Genomic DNA, 22,615 nt, shown 5'->3' on the forward strand with positions numbered 1-22,615 from the left:
TGTTTGCTGCTCAAAAACCAATAATCCGAGGGCAAGTGCCAGTAGAAAAGAAAGATGCTTTAACCAGAAAAGTTGACCATCTGGACTCATATCCAGAGACCAACCCCAAAAATCCTGCTCAACCATGATGATTTTTAAAGGGAAAAGTGAGGTGAAGGGAAAAATCTCAGTGAATCATGGAGGCAGGTGATTGGGTTCTGCATCATTGTCCCTTGTGAGCAGAGAGCAGACTGGTTGATTCTTTCTTCAGATGTTATCTTATCTGCAGGATCTGCCTGCAGGTCCTTAGGAGGTCTTTGGGGAGAAAAAGTTGATCATTCATCAATTATTTAACTCTTAATTCTTACTTCTTTTTATCTAGGAAAAGAACTGACAGATTAGACAAGGCATGGTGTGCATTCAGGACAGCATAAGTCAGGAGTTAGGTTATATCGCCTAGTGACCTCATTCTTAGGTTCTTTGAAGGTCAGAGGGGACAGAAGTGGGCAAACAGGAAAGGGGCAGAAGTTCAGTTCAGTCGCGTCCGACTCTTTGCGACCCCATGAACCGCAGCACGCCAGGCCTCCTTGTCCATCACCAACTCCCAGAGTCCACCCAAACCCATGTCCATTGAGTCGGTAATGCCATCCAACCATCTCATCCTCTGTTGTCCCCTTCTCCTCCTGCCCCCAATTCCTCCCAGCATCAGGGTGTTTTCCAATGAGTCAGCTCTTCACATCAGGTGGCCATAGTATTATAGTTTCAGCCTCAGCATCAATCCCTCCAATGAACACCTAGGACTGATCTCCTTTAGGATGGACTGGTTGGATCTCCTTGCAGTCCAAGGGACTCTCAAGAGTCTTATCCAACACCACAGTTCAAAAGCATCAATTCTTTGGCACTCAGCTTTCTTTATAGTCCAACTCTCACATCCATACATGACCACTGGAAAAACCACAGCCTTGACTAGACGGACCTTTGTTGGCAAAGTAATGTCTCTGCTTTTCAATATGTTGTCTAGGTTGGTCAGAAGAGCTACTTTCAATGCCCCATTGTTAGATATCATTTAGTTTCTGTGGGACTGGGGGCCAAGGTTTATCTTCTGTAACTTTCTCATGCTGACAGAGGGCGCCATCTCCTCCGAGGGGAAGATGTCAACATGGGTCTGTAGCGTCTCTTTGCTGACGATTTTATCTGCCCCCGTAAGTATATGGGCAGAGCAGGTTACAATTATTTTGATGCCCACAAAGATATAGATTACTATGAGCAATAATGTTAATCCCATGCTCCTGAGGCCAGTTCTTAGAATCGTACCAGCCATAGACTCAGTACTGTTCAGGTTGGAATAGCTATGTCATGTCCTTTGGTGGCAGTTACAGTATCTGTAAAACAACTCAGCGATGTGCATCAGACAGAGTCTCTGACTCTGTTGTCCTGATCATCAGCTGCTCGAGAATGCTACTCTGTGACTTTGGGAAGCCTGGGAGACTTCAGCTTTCCTACAAACAAGAAATGCACAGTTCCGGGTGGGGGAGGTGCGGAGAGGAAATCCCTGGTGATCCACTGGTTAAGACTCCACTTCCGTGGCAAGGGGTGTGAGATCTGTCCCTGGTTGGAGAACTAAGATCCCACATGCTGCATGGCACAGCCAAGGAAATATTAAAGTGATAGTAATAATTTAAAAAAAAGGGGCAAGGGGCATAGAGGGACTTTAGTAACCCGTTTCTTTTTCTTTGAATTGTATCTTTTATCCTTTCTGGAAATCCACACAGGACAATGTAGGCAGAATTATGAAGGGAAAAAGTTTTCTGAAAAGAGAGGAGAGTCTATAGTAGCAAAAAAAAGAAAGACATTAATGGGAGTGAGGGAGTGAGAATTTACACAGATTCTTAGATTTGTAAGAGGAAAGACTTTGTTACCTTTCAAGGGACCAAATTCTCATGAATGGTCATGGTGGTAGCAGAAGTCAGATTAGAAGTGACTGACAAAGGGATTGACCATGAAGCTGTGGATGAAGCAGGCCCAGGTGGTCTGGACAGCTGAGCTGAAGGAAGGAGAAAAAAAGGTAAAGGGTCAGGTCCAAGATACACAGAGAACCTCTCAGCAATGCTCCAGGTCTGAGCTAGAAGGAAGGGACCTGGAACCTGCAGAAGACCACTGCTGTCTTCACTCCATCCTCCTACAAGGTAACAAAGATCAAAATGCCTGACCCTCTCCCAGGTGAAAAGGAGGTTATCAGCACCATGAAGAGGGGAAAATAACTCACACTTAATGATATGTCAGATGCTGCGTTCGAGTGATTCCAATACAGAAACTCACTTGGCAAACAACAGCTTACTTGGGAAATCCAGTTGACCCTTGAACAATGCTGTGGTTAAGGGCACTGCACAGTCAGAAATCCCCATGTGTAATTTCTAGTTGGTCTTCTGTATCCTCAATTTCTCTATATTTAAGGTTCTGCATTCGGGAGTCCAACCAACCTCAGATAGTGCAGGACTGTAGTACCTATTATTGAAAAAAAATCCATGTATGAGTGGACACATGAACTCCAAATCTGTTCTTCAAGGATCAAGTGTACTTGACATGTTTTTTCACTGACTATTCTTAGCCACCCTATGAAACAGATTTGTTCTTACCTCCATTTTACATATAAAGAACCCAAAGCACCATGAAGTTAAGTAACTTGTCTAGAGTTATGCAGCTGATAGATTGGGTTTTTAATCCAAGTAGTCTGAAACCAAACCCCATGATGAAATATTCCTATCTCTAACCAAGAATGAAAGCAGGAAGGGCAAGTAACAGAACCAAGGCTAGACTGACTGCTGACAGAATTGAAGTTTGATCTCAGGTTTCTCTAATTCGAATCTCACCAATGTTCCAGTATGCTATGAGGCCCATTAAACTATTTGCTGTAAAGTGTAAAGCTTCTAGGGCACCTGAGGCGGGCCCAGCTAGGCCAACAGTAGTGAGAGAAGTCAGTCCGGCCCTCTGTCCGTTCACAAACAGAAAAGTTGTCCTTGCCATCTAGGGCCTGAGTCCAAACCAACAGCGAGGCCATGATGCTCTCCTGCTAAATACAGAGAATTTTAAAGCACTAACTTCAAATGAGATCACTCTGTGACCATGATGGATCAAGACAAAAGAAGATCACTCAGGAATCAGATCTGAGCACACATCAAACCATGAGCACTATCAGGGCTCCTTTGCCAGTTACAGCTTAGGTCTCACTTCATTCCTCTCGCCTTCAAGATAAGGCCAGATCTGGACCTTGACTGTTTCCATACAGCCTTTGAGTGAAGAACGGTTTTTAGCATTTTTTTAAGGAAAAAAAAATAAAAACAAAGGATAATATATGAAAGAGATCATAGGTAACCTGAAAAGCCTAAAGTGTTTTTTCCATCTGGCTATTTACAGAAAAAGTTTATCAATCCATGTGTTGGAGAAAAGTAAGATATCCAGTCATAAGCTGAGAAACCTCCACATCCATAAATAGTTCCCCAAATTACCTAAGTCAAGCCCCAAAGCCTACAGTAATCCTAACATCCTGTTACAGAGATACTGTACAGATACACATAATGTGTAGTCTTTCTTATAGCAAACAGTCAATATGTCCAACTTCCTTTGACTAATAAATGTATCAAGAATAACAGCCAGCAAACTCAAGCCAAATCTTCTCTGTGGCCTGTTTTCCTATGACTTGAAAGCTATGAGTGATTTTTGTAAATCAAAGGATTATTTCAAATCAAACAAACAAATGAGGAAGAATATGTAACAGAGACTATATGTCTCACAAATGCTAAAGTATCTCTTATTCGACCCTTCAAGAAAAACTTCCCAACTCCTGGTCAAGAACAGTGAAGGGTCTGAGATTTTATTATACTTACAAGCTGCCAAGTTAATTTGCATCCGTTTCAGAGATGATGACAAAAGACACAAGATTTCTGGATCAGAGAAGAAGGACTTTATTACTGGAAGCAGTGGCTGGACTGTCAGCATGTTTACACTGGTTTCCCGGGCCCCAATTCTAACAGGGAGATGTGGAAGGCCAGATGACACCAGTATATATATTCAGGGTGTTGCTTTACAGAAAAAGAACCCAGGGCTAAGCGTCCAGTGCTTTTCAAACAATAACAAAGGTTATGACAAGATGCCATTAAACCAGTCTCTTTTGCCTGCCGGCTGAACAGAAGTGAGGTTGCAGTTACCTTGACATTTAGTTGCCTCTATTACTTAACACAGAAACTATTTAGAATCAGAAGATGGGTAAACCTTGCAGTCTGGCAACCTCAGAAAGAACACCCAGGGGCACTCAGGGCCCTTGGCGGACTGCCTTTCCCCTACAGTGGGCTCCTGGTGGTCACTCCTTGAAGGTCATTGACAGAAGTGAAATTTCCACCAAGACTGAGTTCAGATCTTCGTGGCTACAGACAGGACCCACAACTTTCTAGGCTGAACGGCTGAAATCTCTTCCATAGATTCCTGATTAAAGCCCTCATTCCTGGAATGGGGAGGTAAACTGATGTTTAATTGAGCTCCAGAATTTTGTTGAGGGCTTCGTGTTGGGTTTTACTTTCTTTTCCTCGGAATAAAGTGTCAGGGGATCCTTCTGTTATCTGATCAGAAGAGTATCTGTTAGCAGATATCGGTTATCTGAACTGCTCCTTAGTGAAATTGTTTTCTAGCTTTCTAACATTTTTTCCCCTGAGGCCTGTCTGCTTCTTTTTTTGTCTATTAGAGGGAAAGGTTATGGGAAGAGGACAGGCAGAGACCTCATAAGTCTATGCTTGAGCTGGTCCTGGGCTGATGAGGACAGTCTCCTTGGACCAGTGTCTCTGAACCAACTTTGCCTCAAGTCTCTGTTTTAAAATTATACAAAGACTTTCTCCTGAGTCTTGTCTTTGTGTCCCTGATTCCTTTAATTTCAACTGGTTCAAAGCAAGAGCTTTGTCCAACTTGTGTTTGGTGATGCTGAGCCTTTGGCCAACTTCCAGCAGAGTTGCACAAGCATATCTTTGGGGAACACTGCTGTTCTCGTGGGTTCCTTGCAATCAAAAACTGCCACTTCTATGTCCCAAACCTTCTTCCTTTATGTTTCACACCACGACATTAACTTGTATGCTTAGCTTTCTAACTGGCATAGTTAGGAATATCTAGTCCAGATAAACAGTCAGAATATTTTTTTTTTTAAAAAGTTGTCAAACTCTAAGCATTTATTTTGTGAACCCTGAGAAGTGTTTTTACTGAATAGCCCTAGTTACATACTTATAAGAAGACAAAGCTTAACTTAATTCCAAAAGAAATGAAGACCTTATAGTATGTATTTTACATTTTAATTTACTATTTAAAAATAATGTCAACAGAATATTTTGTTTTATACAGGACTAGGGTTAAACTTCTCTCAATTTAAATTTCTTAAATTTGCAAAGTTGGCTTTATGAGTTAAATGAATTATCATTGTTTCTACAACATGATTAAAATTATATTCATACATGTGTGCATATATAAACGGAGAAGGCAATGGCACCCCACTCCAGTATTCTTGCCTGGAAAATCCCATGGACGGAGGAGCCTGGTAGGCTGCAGTCCATGGGGTCGCAAAGAGTTGGACACTACTGAGCGACTTCACTTTTACTTTTCACTTTCATGCATTGGAGAAGGAAATGGCAACCCACTCCAGTGTTCTTGCCTGGAGAATCCCAGGAACAGAGGAGCCTGGTGGGCTGCCGTCTATGGGGTCGCACAGAGTCGGACACGACTGAAGCGACATAGCAGCAGCAGCAGCAGTAGCAGTATATATAAATAAATATATAAAATAAAATATATGTAATTGTATTTAACTAAATGAAATGGTAATAATAGATATCTTTTTCAATAGTTAAATTCTTAGAATGCTACAAATAATGAGGAATTAATGTGTTAGCTAAAAATCATAAATTCCAGATCCTTAACTAACTTTAAGATGTGAGACACAGAATTAAATTAACTAATAACAAATCTTTTGAAGCCTGGATAATTTCTAAGTAAAAAGCAGAATGAAAAACCACTGGTTACTAAACATAATTTTTCTTTACTCCTATTATTAGGAAAAGCAATGGATTAACAAAATACACAAATGTCTCTGGGTGGTATGTATGCTTATTTTTACTACTTCCAAATTATTAAAATGATATAAAATGCACATTCATGGAGAAAAAAATTAGCGAGGTAATTACTGGTTTCCTGTCCTCCAGTATTCTCTTTTTGAAAATCATTCTTTAAATTTTAGCTGTGCTGAGTCTTTGTTGTGGTGCATGGGCTTCTTTCTCTAGTTGCAGCTCACAGGGCTTCTCTAGTTGCAATGCATGGGCTTAATTGCCCCAGGGCATGTCAGATCTTAGTTCTCTGACCAGGGATCAAACCCAAGTCCTCTGCATTGCAAGGCAGATTCTTAACGACTGGGCCACCAGGGAGGTCCCACTGGACTTCATTCTACTAGTAGACTTCAAATTGAGGATTGTTAGGAATTCTTTAGAAGATGATAATGACTGGAGAAAATGAGCAGCTTTCATTCTAAGACCAAGAAACAAGGCTAATTTCTCAATATTTTTCTATCTGTTGTTGTTCAGTTGCTAACTTGTGTCCGACTCTTTGCGACCCCATGGACTGCAGCATACCATGCTTCCCTGTCCTTTACTATCTCCTGGAGTTTGCTCAAATTCATGTTTATTGAGTCAATGATGCTACCTAATCATCTCATCCTCTGCCATTCCTTTCTCCTTTTGCCTTCAATCTTTCCCAGCATCAGGATCTTTTCTGATGTGTCAGCTCGTCGCATCAGGCTGCCAAAGTACTGGAGTTTCAGTTCAACATCAGTCCTTCCAACAAATTTCAGAGTTGATTTCCTTTAGGATTGTCTTCTTTGATCTCCTTGCAGTCCAAAAGGACTCTTAAAAAAGGCTTATCCAGCACCACAATTTGAAAGCATAAGTTCTTTGGTGATCAGCCTTCTTTATGCTCCAACTCTCAAATCCATATATGACTATTGGAAAAATTAATTTTCTAATTTTTCAGCTCTATGAATGACCTTGCCTTTAACTGTATTTTGACACCATTACTGAACCAATATTAGTGGGGAACTTTTAAGAGATTTAAACTAAATGATCTGCAATTTTCAGCCCTTTGACTGTTACAAGCAATAGATTACTAATGCTATATCTCACTACATTAAGTATCATTACTCCCAAGGTGTGGAGAAATGGTACCCCCTTCTACACTGTTGGTGGTAATATAAATTGGTGCAGCCACTATGGAGAGCAGTTTGGAGGTTCCTTAAAAGGTAAAAATAGAATTACCATATGATCCAGCAATCTGACTCCTAGACATGTATCTGGAGAAAACTCCAATTTGAAAAGATACATGCACCTCAATATTCATAGCAGCAATATTTACAATAGTAAAGACATGTAAGCAACGTAAATGAATGGATAAATAAGATATAGTATGCAATGGAATACTACTCAGCCATAAAAATAATGAAATAATGTCATTTGCAGCAATATGGATGGAGCTAGACATGATCACACTAAGTGAAGTCAAAGAAAGACAAGTAGCCTGCAAATCTGCCATCTTTTTGAGTGCACCATGTCTTGTTCATCCAGTGTCGCAGCTATGAAAAAAGTGGTTCAACAGCTCCGTCTGGAGGCCGAGCTCAATCGGGTGAAGTTCTCCCAGGCAGCTGCAGATTTGACAGTTCTGTCTGCAGAATGCTCAACATGACCCTCTGCTGACTGGGGTATCTTCAAGTACAAATCCCTTCAGGCCCCAGAAAGTCAGTTCCTTTTTGTAGTAAGATGAATCTTGACAAGGTTTTCCAAACCACTTTTCGTAAACCAGTGAATATTCAAAGGAAAGCTAAATTTGAAGCCTGTACAAAAGCCTCTCTGTAAAGTGCCATACTATACAAACTTGTACTTTTTCCGTCCTTAATGTCTACCTCTCTGAATAGTCATAATTTTCTATTTCACAAGGGTAATTATTTTATATATACTGATGGCAGCATACAATAAAATAATTAGTATTAAAAAAGACAAGTAGTATGATATCACTTACATGTGGAATCTAAAATATGATATGAATGGACTTATTTGCAAACAGAAACAGACTCACAGATGTACAGAACAAATATGGTTTGTTTGGAGTTTGGGATTAGCAGATACAAACTACTATACATGAAACATAAACAACAAGGGCTTACTGTATAGCCTAGGAAACTATATTCAATATCTTGTAATAAACTATAATAGAATAGAAAAGAAAAAGAATCATTACCCTTAAAAAAAAACTTAATTTACCTCCAAAGAGAGACTGTTTTTGGTAATTGCTATAAAACTGAGTGTTCGTGTCCTTCTCAAATTCATAAGTTGAAATTCTAATTCCAGAGTGACAGTACTAAGAGTGAGACCTTTGTGGGGGTGACTAGGACTTTACTCAAAAAAGACCTGAGAGACCGCTCTTCTTCCCACCACATAAAGATGCAATATGAAGACTCAGGTATTTGAAGCAGGAAGCAGGTTCTCACCAGACGCTGAGTCTACCGGTGCCTTCATCTTGGACTTCCTAGACTTCAGAAGTATCAGGAATAAATCCGTCTATAGGGCACCTAGTATACGTCATTCTCCTGTAGCAGCCTTGATGGACTAAGCCATCCTTTGTGTGGGAAATAAAGTTCAGTATCTTCTGAGGAGACTCTTGACTCTCCTAATGTATCATAAAACCCTGACTTCCTTGAATTCCTCTGTGGTGAGATAGTCAAGTAGTACTGGATGCTCTGATACAAGTATAAATCCAGTAGATAGTACTGGGGATAAATAAAAAGGTTCTTTTTTTAACGTGTTTGGGGTGAAGTTTAGGAAAATATTATTGTAACAGGAAAATTTACAGAATAGCCACAATTTCTCAAATTCAGCTGCAAAAAAATGGCTGAAGAGTGAATACAGAAAAGTGAACCACATTCGTCTATAGATCTCTCTGCAGTGCACATGACGAAAATTGCTTTCTTTCAAATCAGGTAAAATAATTTGGTTATGTCAATTACAAAATTTACTTTTCCCCCTTTCTTCTATAGTAAGAGAAAATTTTTTTTAAAATGGCCCATGGGATATGTTTAAGGTAGACATGACACAGTACATTGAATTTATATCAATAAACTGAGCTTGCGTTCTCTAACTCTCCTATTAGCATCTCGGAAGACAGCTATTAAACTGTAGCCCCTTGAGGCTGGCCAGGAGAAGGGGACAAGATGGAAAAAGGCACCATCTATGGAACCGAGAGGAGGAAGATCCAATATTTATTATTTTATTTGCGTGATGCTTTTACCTTCTTATACTAATTCCATGTTCTCCATTAACCAATTGATTCTGTGAGAAAGTGTGTAACTTGACTGAGGTCAAAAGGCAGCTAACAAACACCAGTGCCCCGGCATTGATCTTTGGCCTTTTCCACTAGGTGAGTCCACTAAAAACACAAAATAAAAAATTACCCCCAAAGCAACACCTTCCCCTAAACACCTTTCCCTTCTATAGGGGTTTATCAAGAGGCCATTTGCTAGGTAGGTCCGACCCGTCGGGACGGCAACCTTGGTTCTGCAAATCTCTCACCAGGCTGTAGCCTGGTTAAAGGAGAGACCACACTGCCCTGGCCAGGGGCCAACACTGCGGGGCCGTCGAAGAGCACCCAGTGAGCGCTCTGGGGACTGAGGTCCCAGAGCCTCCGCGCAGGTGCGCGCGCACCTGTCGCCTGCCGCGTGCGCACTGCGCGTGGAGGGCGGGTCGGGGGCGGGGGTGGGGAGGAGGATGAGGTACGTGCTCCCGCGCGTGCGCCGGGCAAAGCTCCCCCGTACGTGCGTCGTACGTGGGCGCGGCGTCCCCGCGCCCTGTGAGTTGCGGGCCGGGAGTCGGCCCCGCGCGCCAAGTGGGTGTCTGGGCGGGGCGTTTCCCCGGCGGGCGCGGCGCCCCCTGGTGGCGGGCGGCGGCGGCGGCGCGCGCGGTCAGGCGTTCTCCGCGGGCAGCCCGCGGCGGGGCCTTGCCTCCTAGCGCGGGGTCCTCGGCGGCCTGGGTGGCTCCTTCCCCCGCTGCTGTCGTAGGCGCGGACGGCTGCCAGTGCGGCTGCCGTTGGCTCGCGGCGGCGGCGGCGGCGGCGGCGGCGGCGGCCGAGGCAGAGGGGCGGGGAGGGGGGGGGTTTGAGGCGACAGCCGAAGGGGGCGGTGGGCGCGGCGGCGGCGGCGGGGCCCGGGGCCGGCGGCGGCGAGGGGGGCGAAGATGGCGGACGTGCTCAGCGTCCTGCGACAGTACAACATCCAGAAGAAGGAGATTGTGGTGAAAGGGGACGAAGTGATCTTCGGCGAGTTCTCCTGGCCCAAGAATGTGAAGACCAACTATGTGGTTTGGGGGTGAGTCTGCTGTGGCCGGGGGCAGGGCTGGGCGCCCCCGGCGCCCCGTCTCTCTCCGAACCCCTCCCCCCCGCTCCCCTTGGGTATGGAGGGAAACGGGTGCTCCGGGGAAAAGTTTTCCCGGGAGCAGAAGTTGCAGCTCGTCTGTGAGGAGGGAGCCGGAGGAGCGGCGTCCGAGGGGTCCCTCCTCCGCGGCTCCGTGTGGAGGTTTCTCTCTCAGTGTGGAGGTCTCTGCCCCTGTGTGTGGAGAGCCGGCCGGGTGCATAGGTGCATATGAAGGAGCGCCCCGCCAGGTCCTCGGGCGGCTCTTTTTGTCCTTTAGTTGTTTGTTTTTTAAAATCTCTCTCGGAGGCTGTTCTGCGATGGTCTCTGCTGGCCCTTTGCAGCTCCCGGTCGGTTCCGTCTCCTTTCGCGATTCCCTCAAGCAGAGAGAAGGGAACCCACTTCCGTCAGGTTAGGACGGGAAAGAGATTTCGGCGACCTGGGACGAGTCGTCGGAATCTGTTTGAGGTGAAGGCAGGGGTCTCCCTCAGGGAGAAAGTTCCTGCTGAAATGAAGTCAACTGTGCGGTTCTGAGTGGGGAACGAATGGAGTGTGCGATTGGGGGCAAAAGTGCGTGAAGAGAGTGTGTCCAGAATGTGGATCCCGGTGGGGGTTGCCCGAGTTTCAGTCCTGAAGGAAGACACCCGAAGGGAGGTCTGTGGGTAACCCCCATGGGAAAAGTATCTGAAAAAGAAGATATATGCATATATATTGCAAAAGCAAAAAAAGGTCTAATCATTGTGAGGGGCTTTTTGAGTGAGCCCTCTCTCAGTGGCGTTTCCTTTGGATAGCTAGAACCCTAGACAGAAACTTCCATACTTATTTTGCTTGATTGAATGGGAGCAGTGGGCTTTAGGAAGAGTTGATGAAAAGCTAGGGGAAGTTTAGTTCCTTGGTTTTTATTTATTTTTTTGCATCATGGATTTAAACGGTTTAATTAGCTTTGTGCAGATGGGTAAAATCATTCTGAGTTTTCTGTGTTTTTTTCCCTTTCAAAAAGAACTTGCACAGGCAGATTTACATTTTAAAAACAAATTAACAGTTTATGTGAAGAAAAGTCTATCTGATTTGGGGAGTACCAAGCTGGAAGAGGTTAGGAGTCCTCTGCCCCACACATTCTGTAGGAGTTTAGCCTGATTGAATTTTTAACTGATTGGTTTTTCTTTAAAAAATGGTTGAATATTCACAGTGGAAGGCTGTTCAATCTGAGAACTGGAAAAAATTTTAAGAACCTGGGTCGGTGCCTCAAAGGAGGTTATCTCAGTCAGAGTGGAAGAGATGACACATAACTTGATAAGAATCGAATTCCAGTTCCTAAAGAGAGCAGTCACTTCTAGCTGGGAAAGTTTTCATAGAAGTGTGTTTGACCTATGGACATGCTAGGTTTTTCTTGAATAAGTGAAGGAACAAATGTTAAGGGATGGATAGGAATTCTGAGGGCGAAGTAGTGGGCTAGGTCTTTCCAGCTGAGGGAACTGCATGCTTAAAGACCTGAGAGCTGGAAAGGAAATGTTTTGATAGCTGAGTGAAGTCAATAGTAAGAAAAGAGCGCTTAGAACAGTAGATTTCAAACTTTCGCAGCAGTGAATCACAACAGTATATGTATTTTCATTGAGTGTTATTCTCTGTGTATATGGAAATGCAAACATATGCATGAAATTATTATTTACCCTTACTGAATGCAGTGCATTCTGTTTTTTATAATATATCATGAAGAGATACAATTTGTTACTCATGTATTATATATTTTATAGTACAGTGATTGATAAGTGATATGTGGTTTGAAGTATATTGATTTAGAGAAAAACTGGAAATAGAGGCTAGAAAAATAAGTTTGGGACTGATTATATTGGGCCATATTCAGATGAAGTTAAGCAATATGTTGATATTTCTAGGTGGGGAGAATGTAATAGGACAGTGGGATTGGACACTAACATTTGTTGAGCAAGTAGTATCATGTATCTGCATGAAACAGCTTGCACTCCTGGACGACTTTGTTTTATCACAGGTAGAATTAGTTTTGGTTTTACATCACTGATTTAATTTGAGAGAAGTCATAAGAATCATATCTCTGAAGTTAATTGTAGTGTTAAAGAATGTTGGTAAGGGTGTTTTCTCAGCAGAACCTTACTTAGAAGACATGGTAAGTTTCTTGCAAGTTTAGCCTAAGTGACTAGTGTGTTTCTTTTAATCAGTTTGCTTCTCTTATGGATCCTTCCTAACTGATTAGGTTTCTCTATTGACAAAGCCCAGAAGCTAATTTGTACCAAATTCTAAAAAGTCTGTAGTAATAAAGTTTGAATAGTACTTTCCTTACCTCTTGCTTTTTGTCAATGTTTCCATTTGTGTCCCTTTTGCCCAAATGACATTTTCACTTATTAGATTTCATACTCTTAAGAATATCTTTCATTGGATAGCAGTGTGTGTAGATAATACTATATGATTAAGCCCAAGGAGTTGTATTAGAATTGTGAGTAAAAATCGTGTCTTAATCATTTCAGGACTGGGAAGGAAGGCCAACCTAGAGAGTACTACACATTGGATTCGATCTTATTTCTGCTAAATAATGTGCACCTATCTCATCCTGTCTATGTCCGACGTGCAGCTGTAAGTATAATTCATTTAGAGACTTGTTTTGAATTTGATAGTTGATCCTATTTGGTGATAACTTCCCTGATGAGTTTCAGATCAAAAGAATGAAAGGTTTATCTGTAAGAAAGTCTCCTGGAGGGTCAAAAATAGATCAATTTAATTTATGTGGATTTTTTTAAATTTGTGATTTTTTTTTTTTAAACTTGTGAGTTGTGGGTAATGTTTATAGCAGTAGGTATTTCAGAGTTGTTTTTTAGGGATGTTTTAAAAATTGAGTAAGCCTGTGGGAAGATCCTGATACTCAGAACTCTAGTTTCAGTTCAGTTCAGTTCAGTTCAGTTGCTCAGTCATGTCCGACTGTTTGTGATCCCATGGACTGCAGCACTCTAGGCCTCCCTGTCCATCACCAACTCCCGGAGCCTACTCAAACTCATGTCCGTCATACCGGTGATGGCCATCCAACCATCTCATCCTCTGTCATCCCCTTTTCTTCCCACCTTCAATCTTTCCCAGCATTAGGGTCTTTTCCAATGAGTCGGTTCCTCACATCAGGTGGCAAGAGTATTGGAGTTTCAGCTTCAGCATCAGTCCTTCCAATGAATATTCAGGACTGATCTCCTTTAGGATGGACTGGTTGGATTTCCTTGCAGTCCAAGGGACTCTCAAGAGTCTTCTCCAACACCACAGTTCAAAAGCATCAATTCTTTGGAACACAGCTTTCTTTATAGTCCAGCTCTTACATCCATACGTGACTACTGGCAAAACCATAGCTTTGAGTAGACGGATCTTTGTTGGCAAAGTAATATCTCTGCTTTTTAATATGCTGTCTAGGTTGGTCATAGCTTTTCTTGCAAGGAGCAAGCGTCTTTTAATTTCATGACTGTAGTCACCATCTGCAGTGATTTTGGAGCTCTAGTTCAATCTCAAAGAAAAAAGGATTTTTTGGCATCAAAAAGAGTCAAGTTAGTAGACAGCTTCCCCCCCTACCCCCTTTTTTTCCTTTTTTCAGGGATTAGAGTCCCTACCACTGGACTGGGAAGTCCCAGTAGACGGCTTTTTAAAATGAATTTTTAATCAACAAACTTTATTCATTATTGATAAATTTATTTGTTTTCAGATGCTTGAAATGTGCCTGCTTTCTCCCTCAGTGCTTGAACACTGCTTCTCTGAACAAGAAATATATATTTAGTGTCAAGTGTGTACTGAAAAATGCAATATGTGGGGTGAAATTATTTGTGACTTGGGAAATTGTGGTATAAAATACAAGCATCTTGCTCTATAAAGCTATGTTAACTAAGATCTTTAAAAATGAAATCAGGCACTGATTAGAATGTTTTGTTGAATAGGTCCATTCATTTTGAGGTAATAAAGATAGTTCAGACTCTTAGTTAGGTTTACATTATATTTCTGGGGAATGACTATAGCACATAACTGATGCCCTAATTGTTACTGTGGTCCTTAGGACCTTTGGTCACATAAGGTTTAACTATCATTTCTCTTGAATATTTGCTAGATTGAAAGGGTAAAATTTGGAAAGTAGGGTTCTACAAAATTTTTAACTCCTTTGTTGCTTGCTCTTTTGAGCAGACTTTCTGAAACAACTTTTCCTGACTCATAGCCCGTATTTTCTGTTGGTGATAACATAATAATTCATTAGTGACTAAGTGATCAAGTGTATTTTCAAACTTAGATATAGTAATTTAAAAAAAATTCAAATCTTTTAACTATTAATGGTAGTCCATGTAGACTAGTTTTTAAAAACAAGCCCAAAACCTGTGCGCTCTTACTTGTTTATACTCATAAGCAGAAATTAAAATTTAACCTAACTTTTAAAAAACAAATTAATTTCAAGTGATTAAATATCGTTTATCTCGTATCATCAAGTTGTATGTGCAGAATATTTGGTGCACTAAAATGTGGTCAGTATTCAGTATAAGGTAATTAGCCAAAACATTAAGGGTGCTTATTCACTGTTGCCTATATAGAGTAACAGAGCGTTTATAACTGTAATCCTGCAACCAGCTTTTCCCTGTACCCTGCCATTGTTTGTTTACGTTACATTCCCCACAGACTGTGGGGAAAACTGTGGTAATGACAGAATTCACTGAGTTTATCGTCCAAGGACGACTTGGTGCCTGAAGTATATAGTTTTATTTGTTTTGCTTACCTCTTTACAAATTGCTAACAGAGAATAAAGGAAAACTACTCATTTAGCACAATAGACACATTTTCCAGATTTAATTTTTTACTCTTTTTCTCCTGCTTACAAAATTTACACACACTCAAGGGTAAGAAAAGAGATGTAATGTAGAAAGTAAACAGCTGTCATTAACATTTTACTGTATAGTCTCCTAAATTTTTTCCCATGCCTAAACAACACATACCTGTTTTTAGTCATTTCTTTATTGAAGTATAGTCAGCATGCAGTAGTAGTTTCAGGTGTACAACATAGTGACTCTACATTTATATACATTGTGACTTGATCACCACAGTGAGTCTAGCTGGTAACTGTCTGTCATCATACAACATGTTTACAGTATTATTTGCTATATTCCTTATGTTATGCATTACATTCCCATGACTTCATAATTGGATTGATTGTTTTTTGATGTTGAGTTGTGTGAGTTATTCTGTTTTGGAGGCTAATCCCTTATTGAATATATTGTTTGCAAATATCTTCTGCCATTCAGGAGGTTGCCTTTTCATTTTGTTGATGGTTTCCTTCATGGTGCAAAAGCTTTTTAATTTGATGTAGTCCATTTGTTTATTTTTTTATTTTGTTGCCCTTACCTGAGGAGGCAGATCCAGAAAAATACTGCTAAGATTCATGTCAAAGAACACACTGCCTGTATTTTCTCCTGGAGTTTTATTGTTGTATTTAATCCATTTTGAGTTTGTTTTTGTATATGTTATAAGAAGGTGGCCCAGTTTGATTCTTGTTCCTATAGCAGTCCAGTTTTCCAAGCACCATTTATTGAAAAGCCTGTCTTTTCCCCAGTGTATATTCTTGGGACATGTACTTACTGTTAATTACGAAAATTTAGTTTTAGTGGCTAATTTAGTTTATTTGAAAGAGTTCAGGTATCATATTTTGAGGAGGTGTGGTTAGGGTGTGAGAAACAAAGGCACTTTGGAAACCTTAAATAAAATGAGCAGTCTATGGGACTAAATCCAAAACATCATGAGTAGAATTAATAAATGCTTAGAATAATCCAAGGGAAAAAATAAGAATATAATAGGTATTTTGAAGAGGGTTAGGGTTATTGTTTCATTTCTAATGGTTATCTTTTGTATATGTTACTGGAATTTTGAGAAGAAAGTTACGAAACATTAATATGCTTAAACATTTTCAAGATTTTATTAGATTTGTTCTGTCTGGTTATTTTCTAGAAATATGATTCTAATATATGTTGCCAAGATAAGTTGGAATAAAATTCAGGTGTTAAATGTTGTTTAACTTTACTAAAGTTTCTTATAATTGTTATTGATTTGATATCTATTTAAAAATTTTGGCTTTAGACTGAAAATATTCCAGTGGTTAGAAGACCTGACCGAAAAGATCTACTCGGATATCTCAATGGTGAAGCATGTGAGTAGTTTTTAAGTTGCTCTCACTCTTAAACAGGCATTGGTTTCCACTCCCTGTGAAATAAGAATCAGTGGGGAGAGATTGTGAATGCTCATTATAAACTTCCCCTACCTGCAACTCTGTCCACGCGCTGCTTTCTCTTTCTTGTTACCATGTATGTACTTTACTCCTAGGACCAGCTAGCCCTTCCCTGCATATGGAGTCCATCGCCTTTTGCTCTCTCAGAGACTTTTCCTTTGTAAATTTTGCTTCTCTCTTGCGTCGTCAGTTCTCTTCTGAATCATTCCCTTTAGGATGTACACAGTAATATCTCTCATTAAAAGCTTTTTTTAAACTCCCTCCTTCCTATTTGCTGGGCTTCCCAGGTGGTGCTAGTGGTAAAGAACCTGCCTGCCAATTCAGGAGACATAAGATGCAGGTTCTATCTCTGGGTAGGAAAGATCCCCTGAGGAGGAAATGGAAACCCACTCCAGTATTCTTGCCTGGAGAATCCCATGGACAGAGGAGTCCATGGGGTTGCAAAAAGTGGAGCACAACTGAGTAGACTTGGCACACACGTGCTTCCTGTTCTCTGCTGCTCCAGTTTTCTTCTCCTTTTTGTTACAAAATTCTTTGCAAGAGTTGCGTGGTATCACTGCTTCCTCTTTACCTCTGATTCTCTCTTGAGTCTACCTTAGTCTAACTTTCTTCCTCACTGTCTCACTCAAATCACTCTTATAAGGTCAATGCTGATGCATGATTGGTCGATCCTTTGGTGTCTGCTTTTCACAGCTAACCTGACCTCGTAGCATTTGATACTGTTGACTGCTTACTCACCTTTGGAAAGCTTTTCTTGACTTGCCATTTGGGGCAGCAGACTCTTGAGGTTCTCTTTCTACTCATTGTCCACCTCACTTTTTTTTTTTTCTTGATTCCTTATCTCCAACATTGTCGTGTTACTGAGCTTCACATTTATAAATTGACTGTCAGCATCTTCTCTTGGGTATTGAACAGGCGTCTGAAATGTAACATATCTTAAATAGAGTGCCGACTCCCTCTTTCCCTTCTCCTCACAGACAATGAAAGAGCAGGTCTGGTCTCCCAGTGTTCCCATCTCAGCAAATGGTCCCCCATTCATGTAGTGGCTTAGGCTGCAAACCCTAGAGAAATCTTTGATTCCTATACTGTCACAGCTCACATCCTTTACACCAGCTCCACCAGCCAAGTCCTTTCTTTATCTTTGAAAGCATGACAGGTTCTTAGCATCGGATGACCACCCTGATCCACCTTCTTCCTTCGACCATTGCACAGCCCTCTTGAAGGTCCTTGCTGTTCGTGTAGTCTCTGATCACCACTTAGAGGGACCTGTTTTTGAAGAGCATCTGAACTTGATCGTGTCACTCACCTGCTCAAGGCGGTCCTGCACCTTCCCATCACACTTGGAATACAGCTCATCCTCCTTCCCTGACCTGCACAGTCATGTTTCTGCTCATCTCTGTGACCTCTTTGGCTCTCAGTTTTCCTGGTTCTTGTAGCTTTTCTGACTTTAGATCCTATGCACTTGCCATTCCCTCTGTGTTACACTTTGTTTCACATTGTCACATGACTTACTACTCGCCTCCTGATTCAGAGGTGTGCTCTAATGTTGATCCCTCGTGAATTAATACATACATTTATATTTTTATTTATGTTTTCTTACATTTTTACATACCTACATTGTATTATGTGGGAGTATGTTCTTTGTAGCTGATTTCGGTCAGATTGTAACTTAAATGGTCAAAAATAGTTTGACCTCTTAACGTACTTTCTATTACAGGTCAATCTTTTATAATAAAATGGTTTTGCAAACTTGCTTTAAAACAGTTTTTTAAGAGACATAATCCTATATTAAGTAAGAAATGTAACAGATCTTGAGTATTTCCCTTGCATTAATATCTAATCTACATATTCAAATATTTATCCTCTCACGTATCTTTTTAAATCTTCAGCAACATCGGCCAGTATAGACAGAAGTGCCCCTCTAGAAATAGGTCTGCAGAGATCTACTCAAGGTATGTCTTGTTTCATGTTTATACTGAACTTTCAAACACCTATCCCCAAACTGTACATTAATTTCTTTTTTTCTTACAGTCAAACGAGCTGCAGATGAAGTTTTGGCAGAAGCAAAAAAACCACGAATTGAGGTAATAGAACTTTATTTTTAAAGTGATTCTTTTTTTTTTTTTTAATGGGAGATTGGAATTGTGTAGTAGTAAGAATTCTTTGCTCATCGTAGTCCTAAGAGCTTTTTTTCTTGAAAAGTGGTTATATTGACAGTTGATTAATAAGTAGCTTGAGCTCTTACATTCTATAAGATCTCTCACATACAGGCGGCATGTTGGACAAATTATTTTCTTTGCCTTTATATCCTTATTGATGAAAGTGTTGGACTAGATGGTAGTCAGAGCCTTTTTCTATAAAGGGCCAGATAGGTCCTCCTTCAGGCTTTTGGGGCCTTGTCTTCATCCAGCCCCTCCCCTCTGCCCTGTAGGCAGAGCAGTGCGTGAATGACGTGGCGAGGCTGTACTCCAAAAAACTTCATAAAACGGGCGATGGGCCTTGTGTTGTGGTTCAGTTTCCCTTGGAATAAGGTGGTGTGGGAGTTTGCTCCCCTCTGAAGAGCTGTGAACAGTTACTTTTTCCAATGTTGACTTATCAGGTTAGATGATTTGGTAGTATTTTATAGCCAGCAAGTGGAATATTACTGTTGGTAAACAAGGACAGTTCATGTTGAATAGAACCCTGTAAGAAATGCAGTAAATGTGGAAAAGAGAATTCATTGACTAGCTCAGTTGTCTTAAAACTTTATGAAGTTTTAAAATGTTAGGAATTTAAATTGTATAATTATAGTACTGTTTATTTAAGTTTGTAAGAAGCATCAGATCAGTTACATATAAACACTCTGAAAATGGAAGATCATGCATTAGAGGTTTGCTTAAAATCTGAGAAATGATTAAATTGGCTGTAAATAAATGATCAGTATAGGAATAACACTTGTAATCACTGGTAGGGTTAACATTACTAGAAACTGTAAGTCTTTTCATTTGACACTTGTGTAACAATCAAATAGTTGTACCTTTGCCTGCTTCATGAACAGCAAAGCATCCACAGTTAGAGAAGGATGAGGAAAGTAACTCTTAGGGGCAAGGTTGGTTGGTAAATATATACAGTAGAATCACTGACAAAATATGATGCCAAGATTATGTAATTTTGCTTCAGTGTACTCTGAGACTTGTTTTTTCAGATAATGATAAAGATAATTAGCTCATTGTTGTTCTGCGCCGGGTGATACTCTGTGTACTTCATGTACATCATTAACTCCTGTAATCCTCACCATCACCTCCTGAAGTTGGCAGGACCACACATGTCATCTGTGAGCTCACAGGCTCAGAGAGCAGTGACTTGCTGGGGCACACATAACCGGGATTAGAGCCCGGGAAGTCTGGCTCCTGGGTGTTCCCCTCTGCTGGGTACAGATTTTGTGGTAGCAAAACTGAAATTTTCCACAACTGTTTGTGTGTGAAAGGAGGTTGTAACACATTGTGTACAAAATAAGTGAATTTAAAGATATGATTTATTGGGGAAAACTGAAATTCATGGTTTAATTATTTGAAAGAGTTGAATATCAGAATTGAAGATTTGCTAGGATTCTGATAACTTTAAAGACCAACAAGAAATAGCATAATAGAATTCTTTCCAGAGTATTTGTAGAGTTAGAATGAATTACATAAATAGCCATATTACACACTGAGAGTTTTCAGTTCAGTAAATATCTGTTGAGGGCCTGCTAGGCACTGTGCTAGCAGAGAGAAACTTTGGGATCTGGTTGAAACCTAGGCTGCAGTTGTCTTTAAAATCAGTCTCTTAAGGAACTTGAGTAATATGTGTTAAACCTTTATTTTAGGTGTATTTAACACATTTGTTGAGATATTAATCTTTGCATTCACCCCGGCAAGATGGCTGTTTTGAGTTTAACATGGTTAGACCATGTTAGAGCACGACATTTCTCTGGATCTCTAGAAGCTACTGATGGATTTTATACAATTTCATATTTGTTAGCCATAGACACTGACTCTGGCTCTCAGTTTTCTCATTTGTTGAATGTAGGTATTATACTAGATCAGAGTTAGTATGTTTTGTTTTTTAAGTAACCAAACACTTTTCAGACTTAACTTTTACTTGAGATTCTGATACCTAAATAAGGTAGAAGCTGAGTTGCAAAGGTTGAAGTCAGGTATGAGTGGCTCATGGGCACTTTGTAGGAAGTGCCTGGTGTTCTGAAGAAGGTCCTTTGAAAAACATTAAGCTTTCACTTCTGGTGTTGTTCTGTGCTGAAAGATTCAGGACCTGGGGCAACATACGAAAACCATCTGGATCCAAGGTGAAAGTCTTGACTGTGGTGAAGGCTTCTCATCAGTTCAGTTCAATCACTCAGTTGTGTCTGACTCTGCGACCCTATGGACTGCAGCACGCCAGGCCTCCCTGTCCTTCACCATCTCCCGGAGCTTGCTCAAACTCATGTCCATTGAGTCCGTGATGCCATCCAACTATCTCATCCACTGTCATCCCCTTCTCCCACCTTCAGTCTTTCCCAGCATCAGGGTCGTTTCCAGTGAGTCAGTTCTTCGCATCAGGAGGCCAAAGTATTGGAGTTTCAACTTCAGCATCAGTCCTTCCAATGAACATTTAGGACTGATAAAATTTAGCTATAAGCTTTTCTGAGGAGAAGGAATTTTTTGTTGTATATTATCTTTCTGAGTAAGAGTAGCTATGATATATTATAAAAGAAGCCTTAGTCATAGGAAAAACTTAATAAAGTTTATTTGTAATTTTTCAGTTCTAATCTTAGGTGCTCCAGCATACATTTGTGATTGTTTTTATGTTCAGTTCAGTCGCTCAGTCGTGTCCAACTCTTTGCGACCCCCTGGACTGCAGCACGCCAGGCTTCCCTGTCCACCACCAACTCCCAGAGTTGACTCAAACTCATGTCCATCGAGTTGGTGATGCCATCCAACTATCTCATCCTCTGTCGTCCCTTTCTCCTCCTGCCTTCAATCTTTCCCAGCATCAGGGTCTTTTCCAATGAGTCAGTTCTTTATGTAACTAAAAGTATTTTAAAATTGACCCAAGGCCAGTGATGCCTGGGACTTTAAAGGTGGGAACTTTGGTAAAAGTTACGTGCAGTGTTTATGCTGTTTTTGTTGTTCTAAAAGTTAAGTAAAATTTTAAAATATTTACTGACTGATTATTTTCAGGATGAAGAGTGTGTACGCCTTGATAAAGAGAGATTGGCTGCTCGTTTGGAGGGTCACAAAGAAGGGATTGTACAGACTGAACAGATCAGGTAAGAATTTCTTTGGTAGAAAATAGGCAATTTAGGCAGTATATTTAAGTATATGTGGAAACAAGGGGTATTAACATGCTGTCTACATATATTGCATTCTTCAGCATGTGTCTCCCTGCCCTCAGTTTGAAAGAAGATGCTCGAGTATTTTTTCTGATGGAGGATTGAAAGCCATTGTGCTGCTTATGCTTTCTGGAAGTTTCTTGATTCTGTTACCATATTGATCTTTTTAAAAATTATTCCATAATCCAAGCCACTCATTTATCATGAAATGTCTTGTTGGTTTATAGCAGTGGTCAGCAGACTTTTCCTGTAAAGTACTGTATGTTAAATATTTACATTTAATGTGATTATTAACATGCTTAATTCTAGGTCAATAATTTGCTATTGTTTTCTGTTTGTCTCTTTGTTCTTTGAAAATTTTGTTCCCTGAAATGGAGATTAACTTAATTTTGGACTAAATGAGTATACGCTGTGATTCTGTTGTAGCCTTTTGTTGGCTGAGTAGTGTGCTGCGGTTCTGTTCGGGTGGTTGTTGGGGTTCGTTGCGTGTGGCCTGTGGCGTCGCGGTCTGCCTGCAGTGCCTGCTGCCTGTGTGCGGTGCAGGGACCTCAGCACCAGGGCT

The 22,615-nt window shown here is 40.8% G+C and overlaps 1 protein-coding gene and 1 pseudogene across 1 annotated transcript in view; both read left to right on the plus strand.

The window, feature by feature from the left end:
* The first annotated feature begins 7,599 nt into the window (after nt 1-7,599).
* LOC110150417 (guanine nucleotide-binding protein G(I)/G(S)/G(O) subunit gamma-5 pseudogene) lies at nt 7,600-7,927 on the plus strand (annotated as a pseudogene).
* Nucleotides 7,928-10,237: 2,310 nt separating this feature from the next.
* Nucleotides 10,238-22,615, plus strand: part of CDC73 (cell division cycle 73) — a 93,134-nt gene continuing 80,756 nt past the window's right edge. Inside the window, exons 1-6 of the mRNA XM_070474534.1 lie at nt 10,238-10,405; nt 12,949-13,054; nt 16,559-16,628; nt 18,596-18,658; nt 18,738-18,790; nt 21,902-21,990. Of these exons, the coding sequence (XP_070330635.1) occupies nt 10,275-10,405; nt 12,949-13,054; nt 16,559-16,628; nt 18,596-18,658; nt 18,738-18,790; nt 21,902-21,990 (512 nt within the window). The 5' untranslated portion in view covers nt 10,238-10,274. The remainder of the gene's footprint in view (nt 10,406-12,948; nt 13,055-16,558; nt 16,629-18,595; nt 18,659-18,737; nt 18,791-21,901; nt 21,991-22,615) is intronic.

The sequence above is a fragment of the Odocoileus virginianus genome, chromosome 11 (genome assembly GCF_023699985.2).
Source record: "Odocoileus virginianus isolate 20LAN1187 ecotype Illinois chromosome 11, Ovbor_1.2, whole genome shotgun sequence".
Lineage (NCBI taxonomy): Eukaryota > Metazoa > Chordata > Mammalia > Artiodactyla > Cervidae > Odocoileus > Odocoileus virginianus.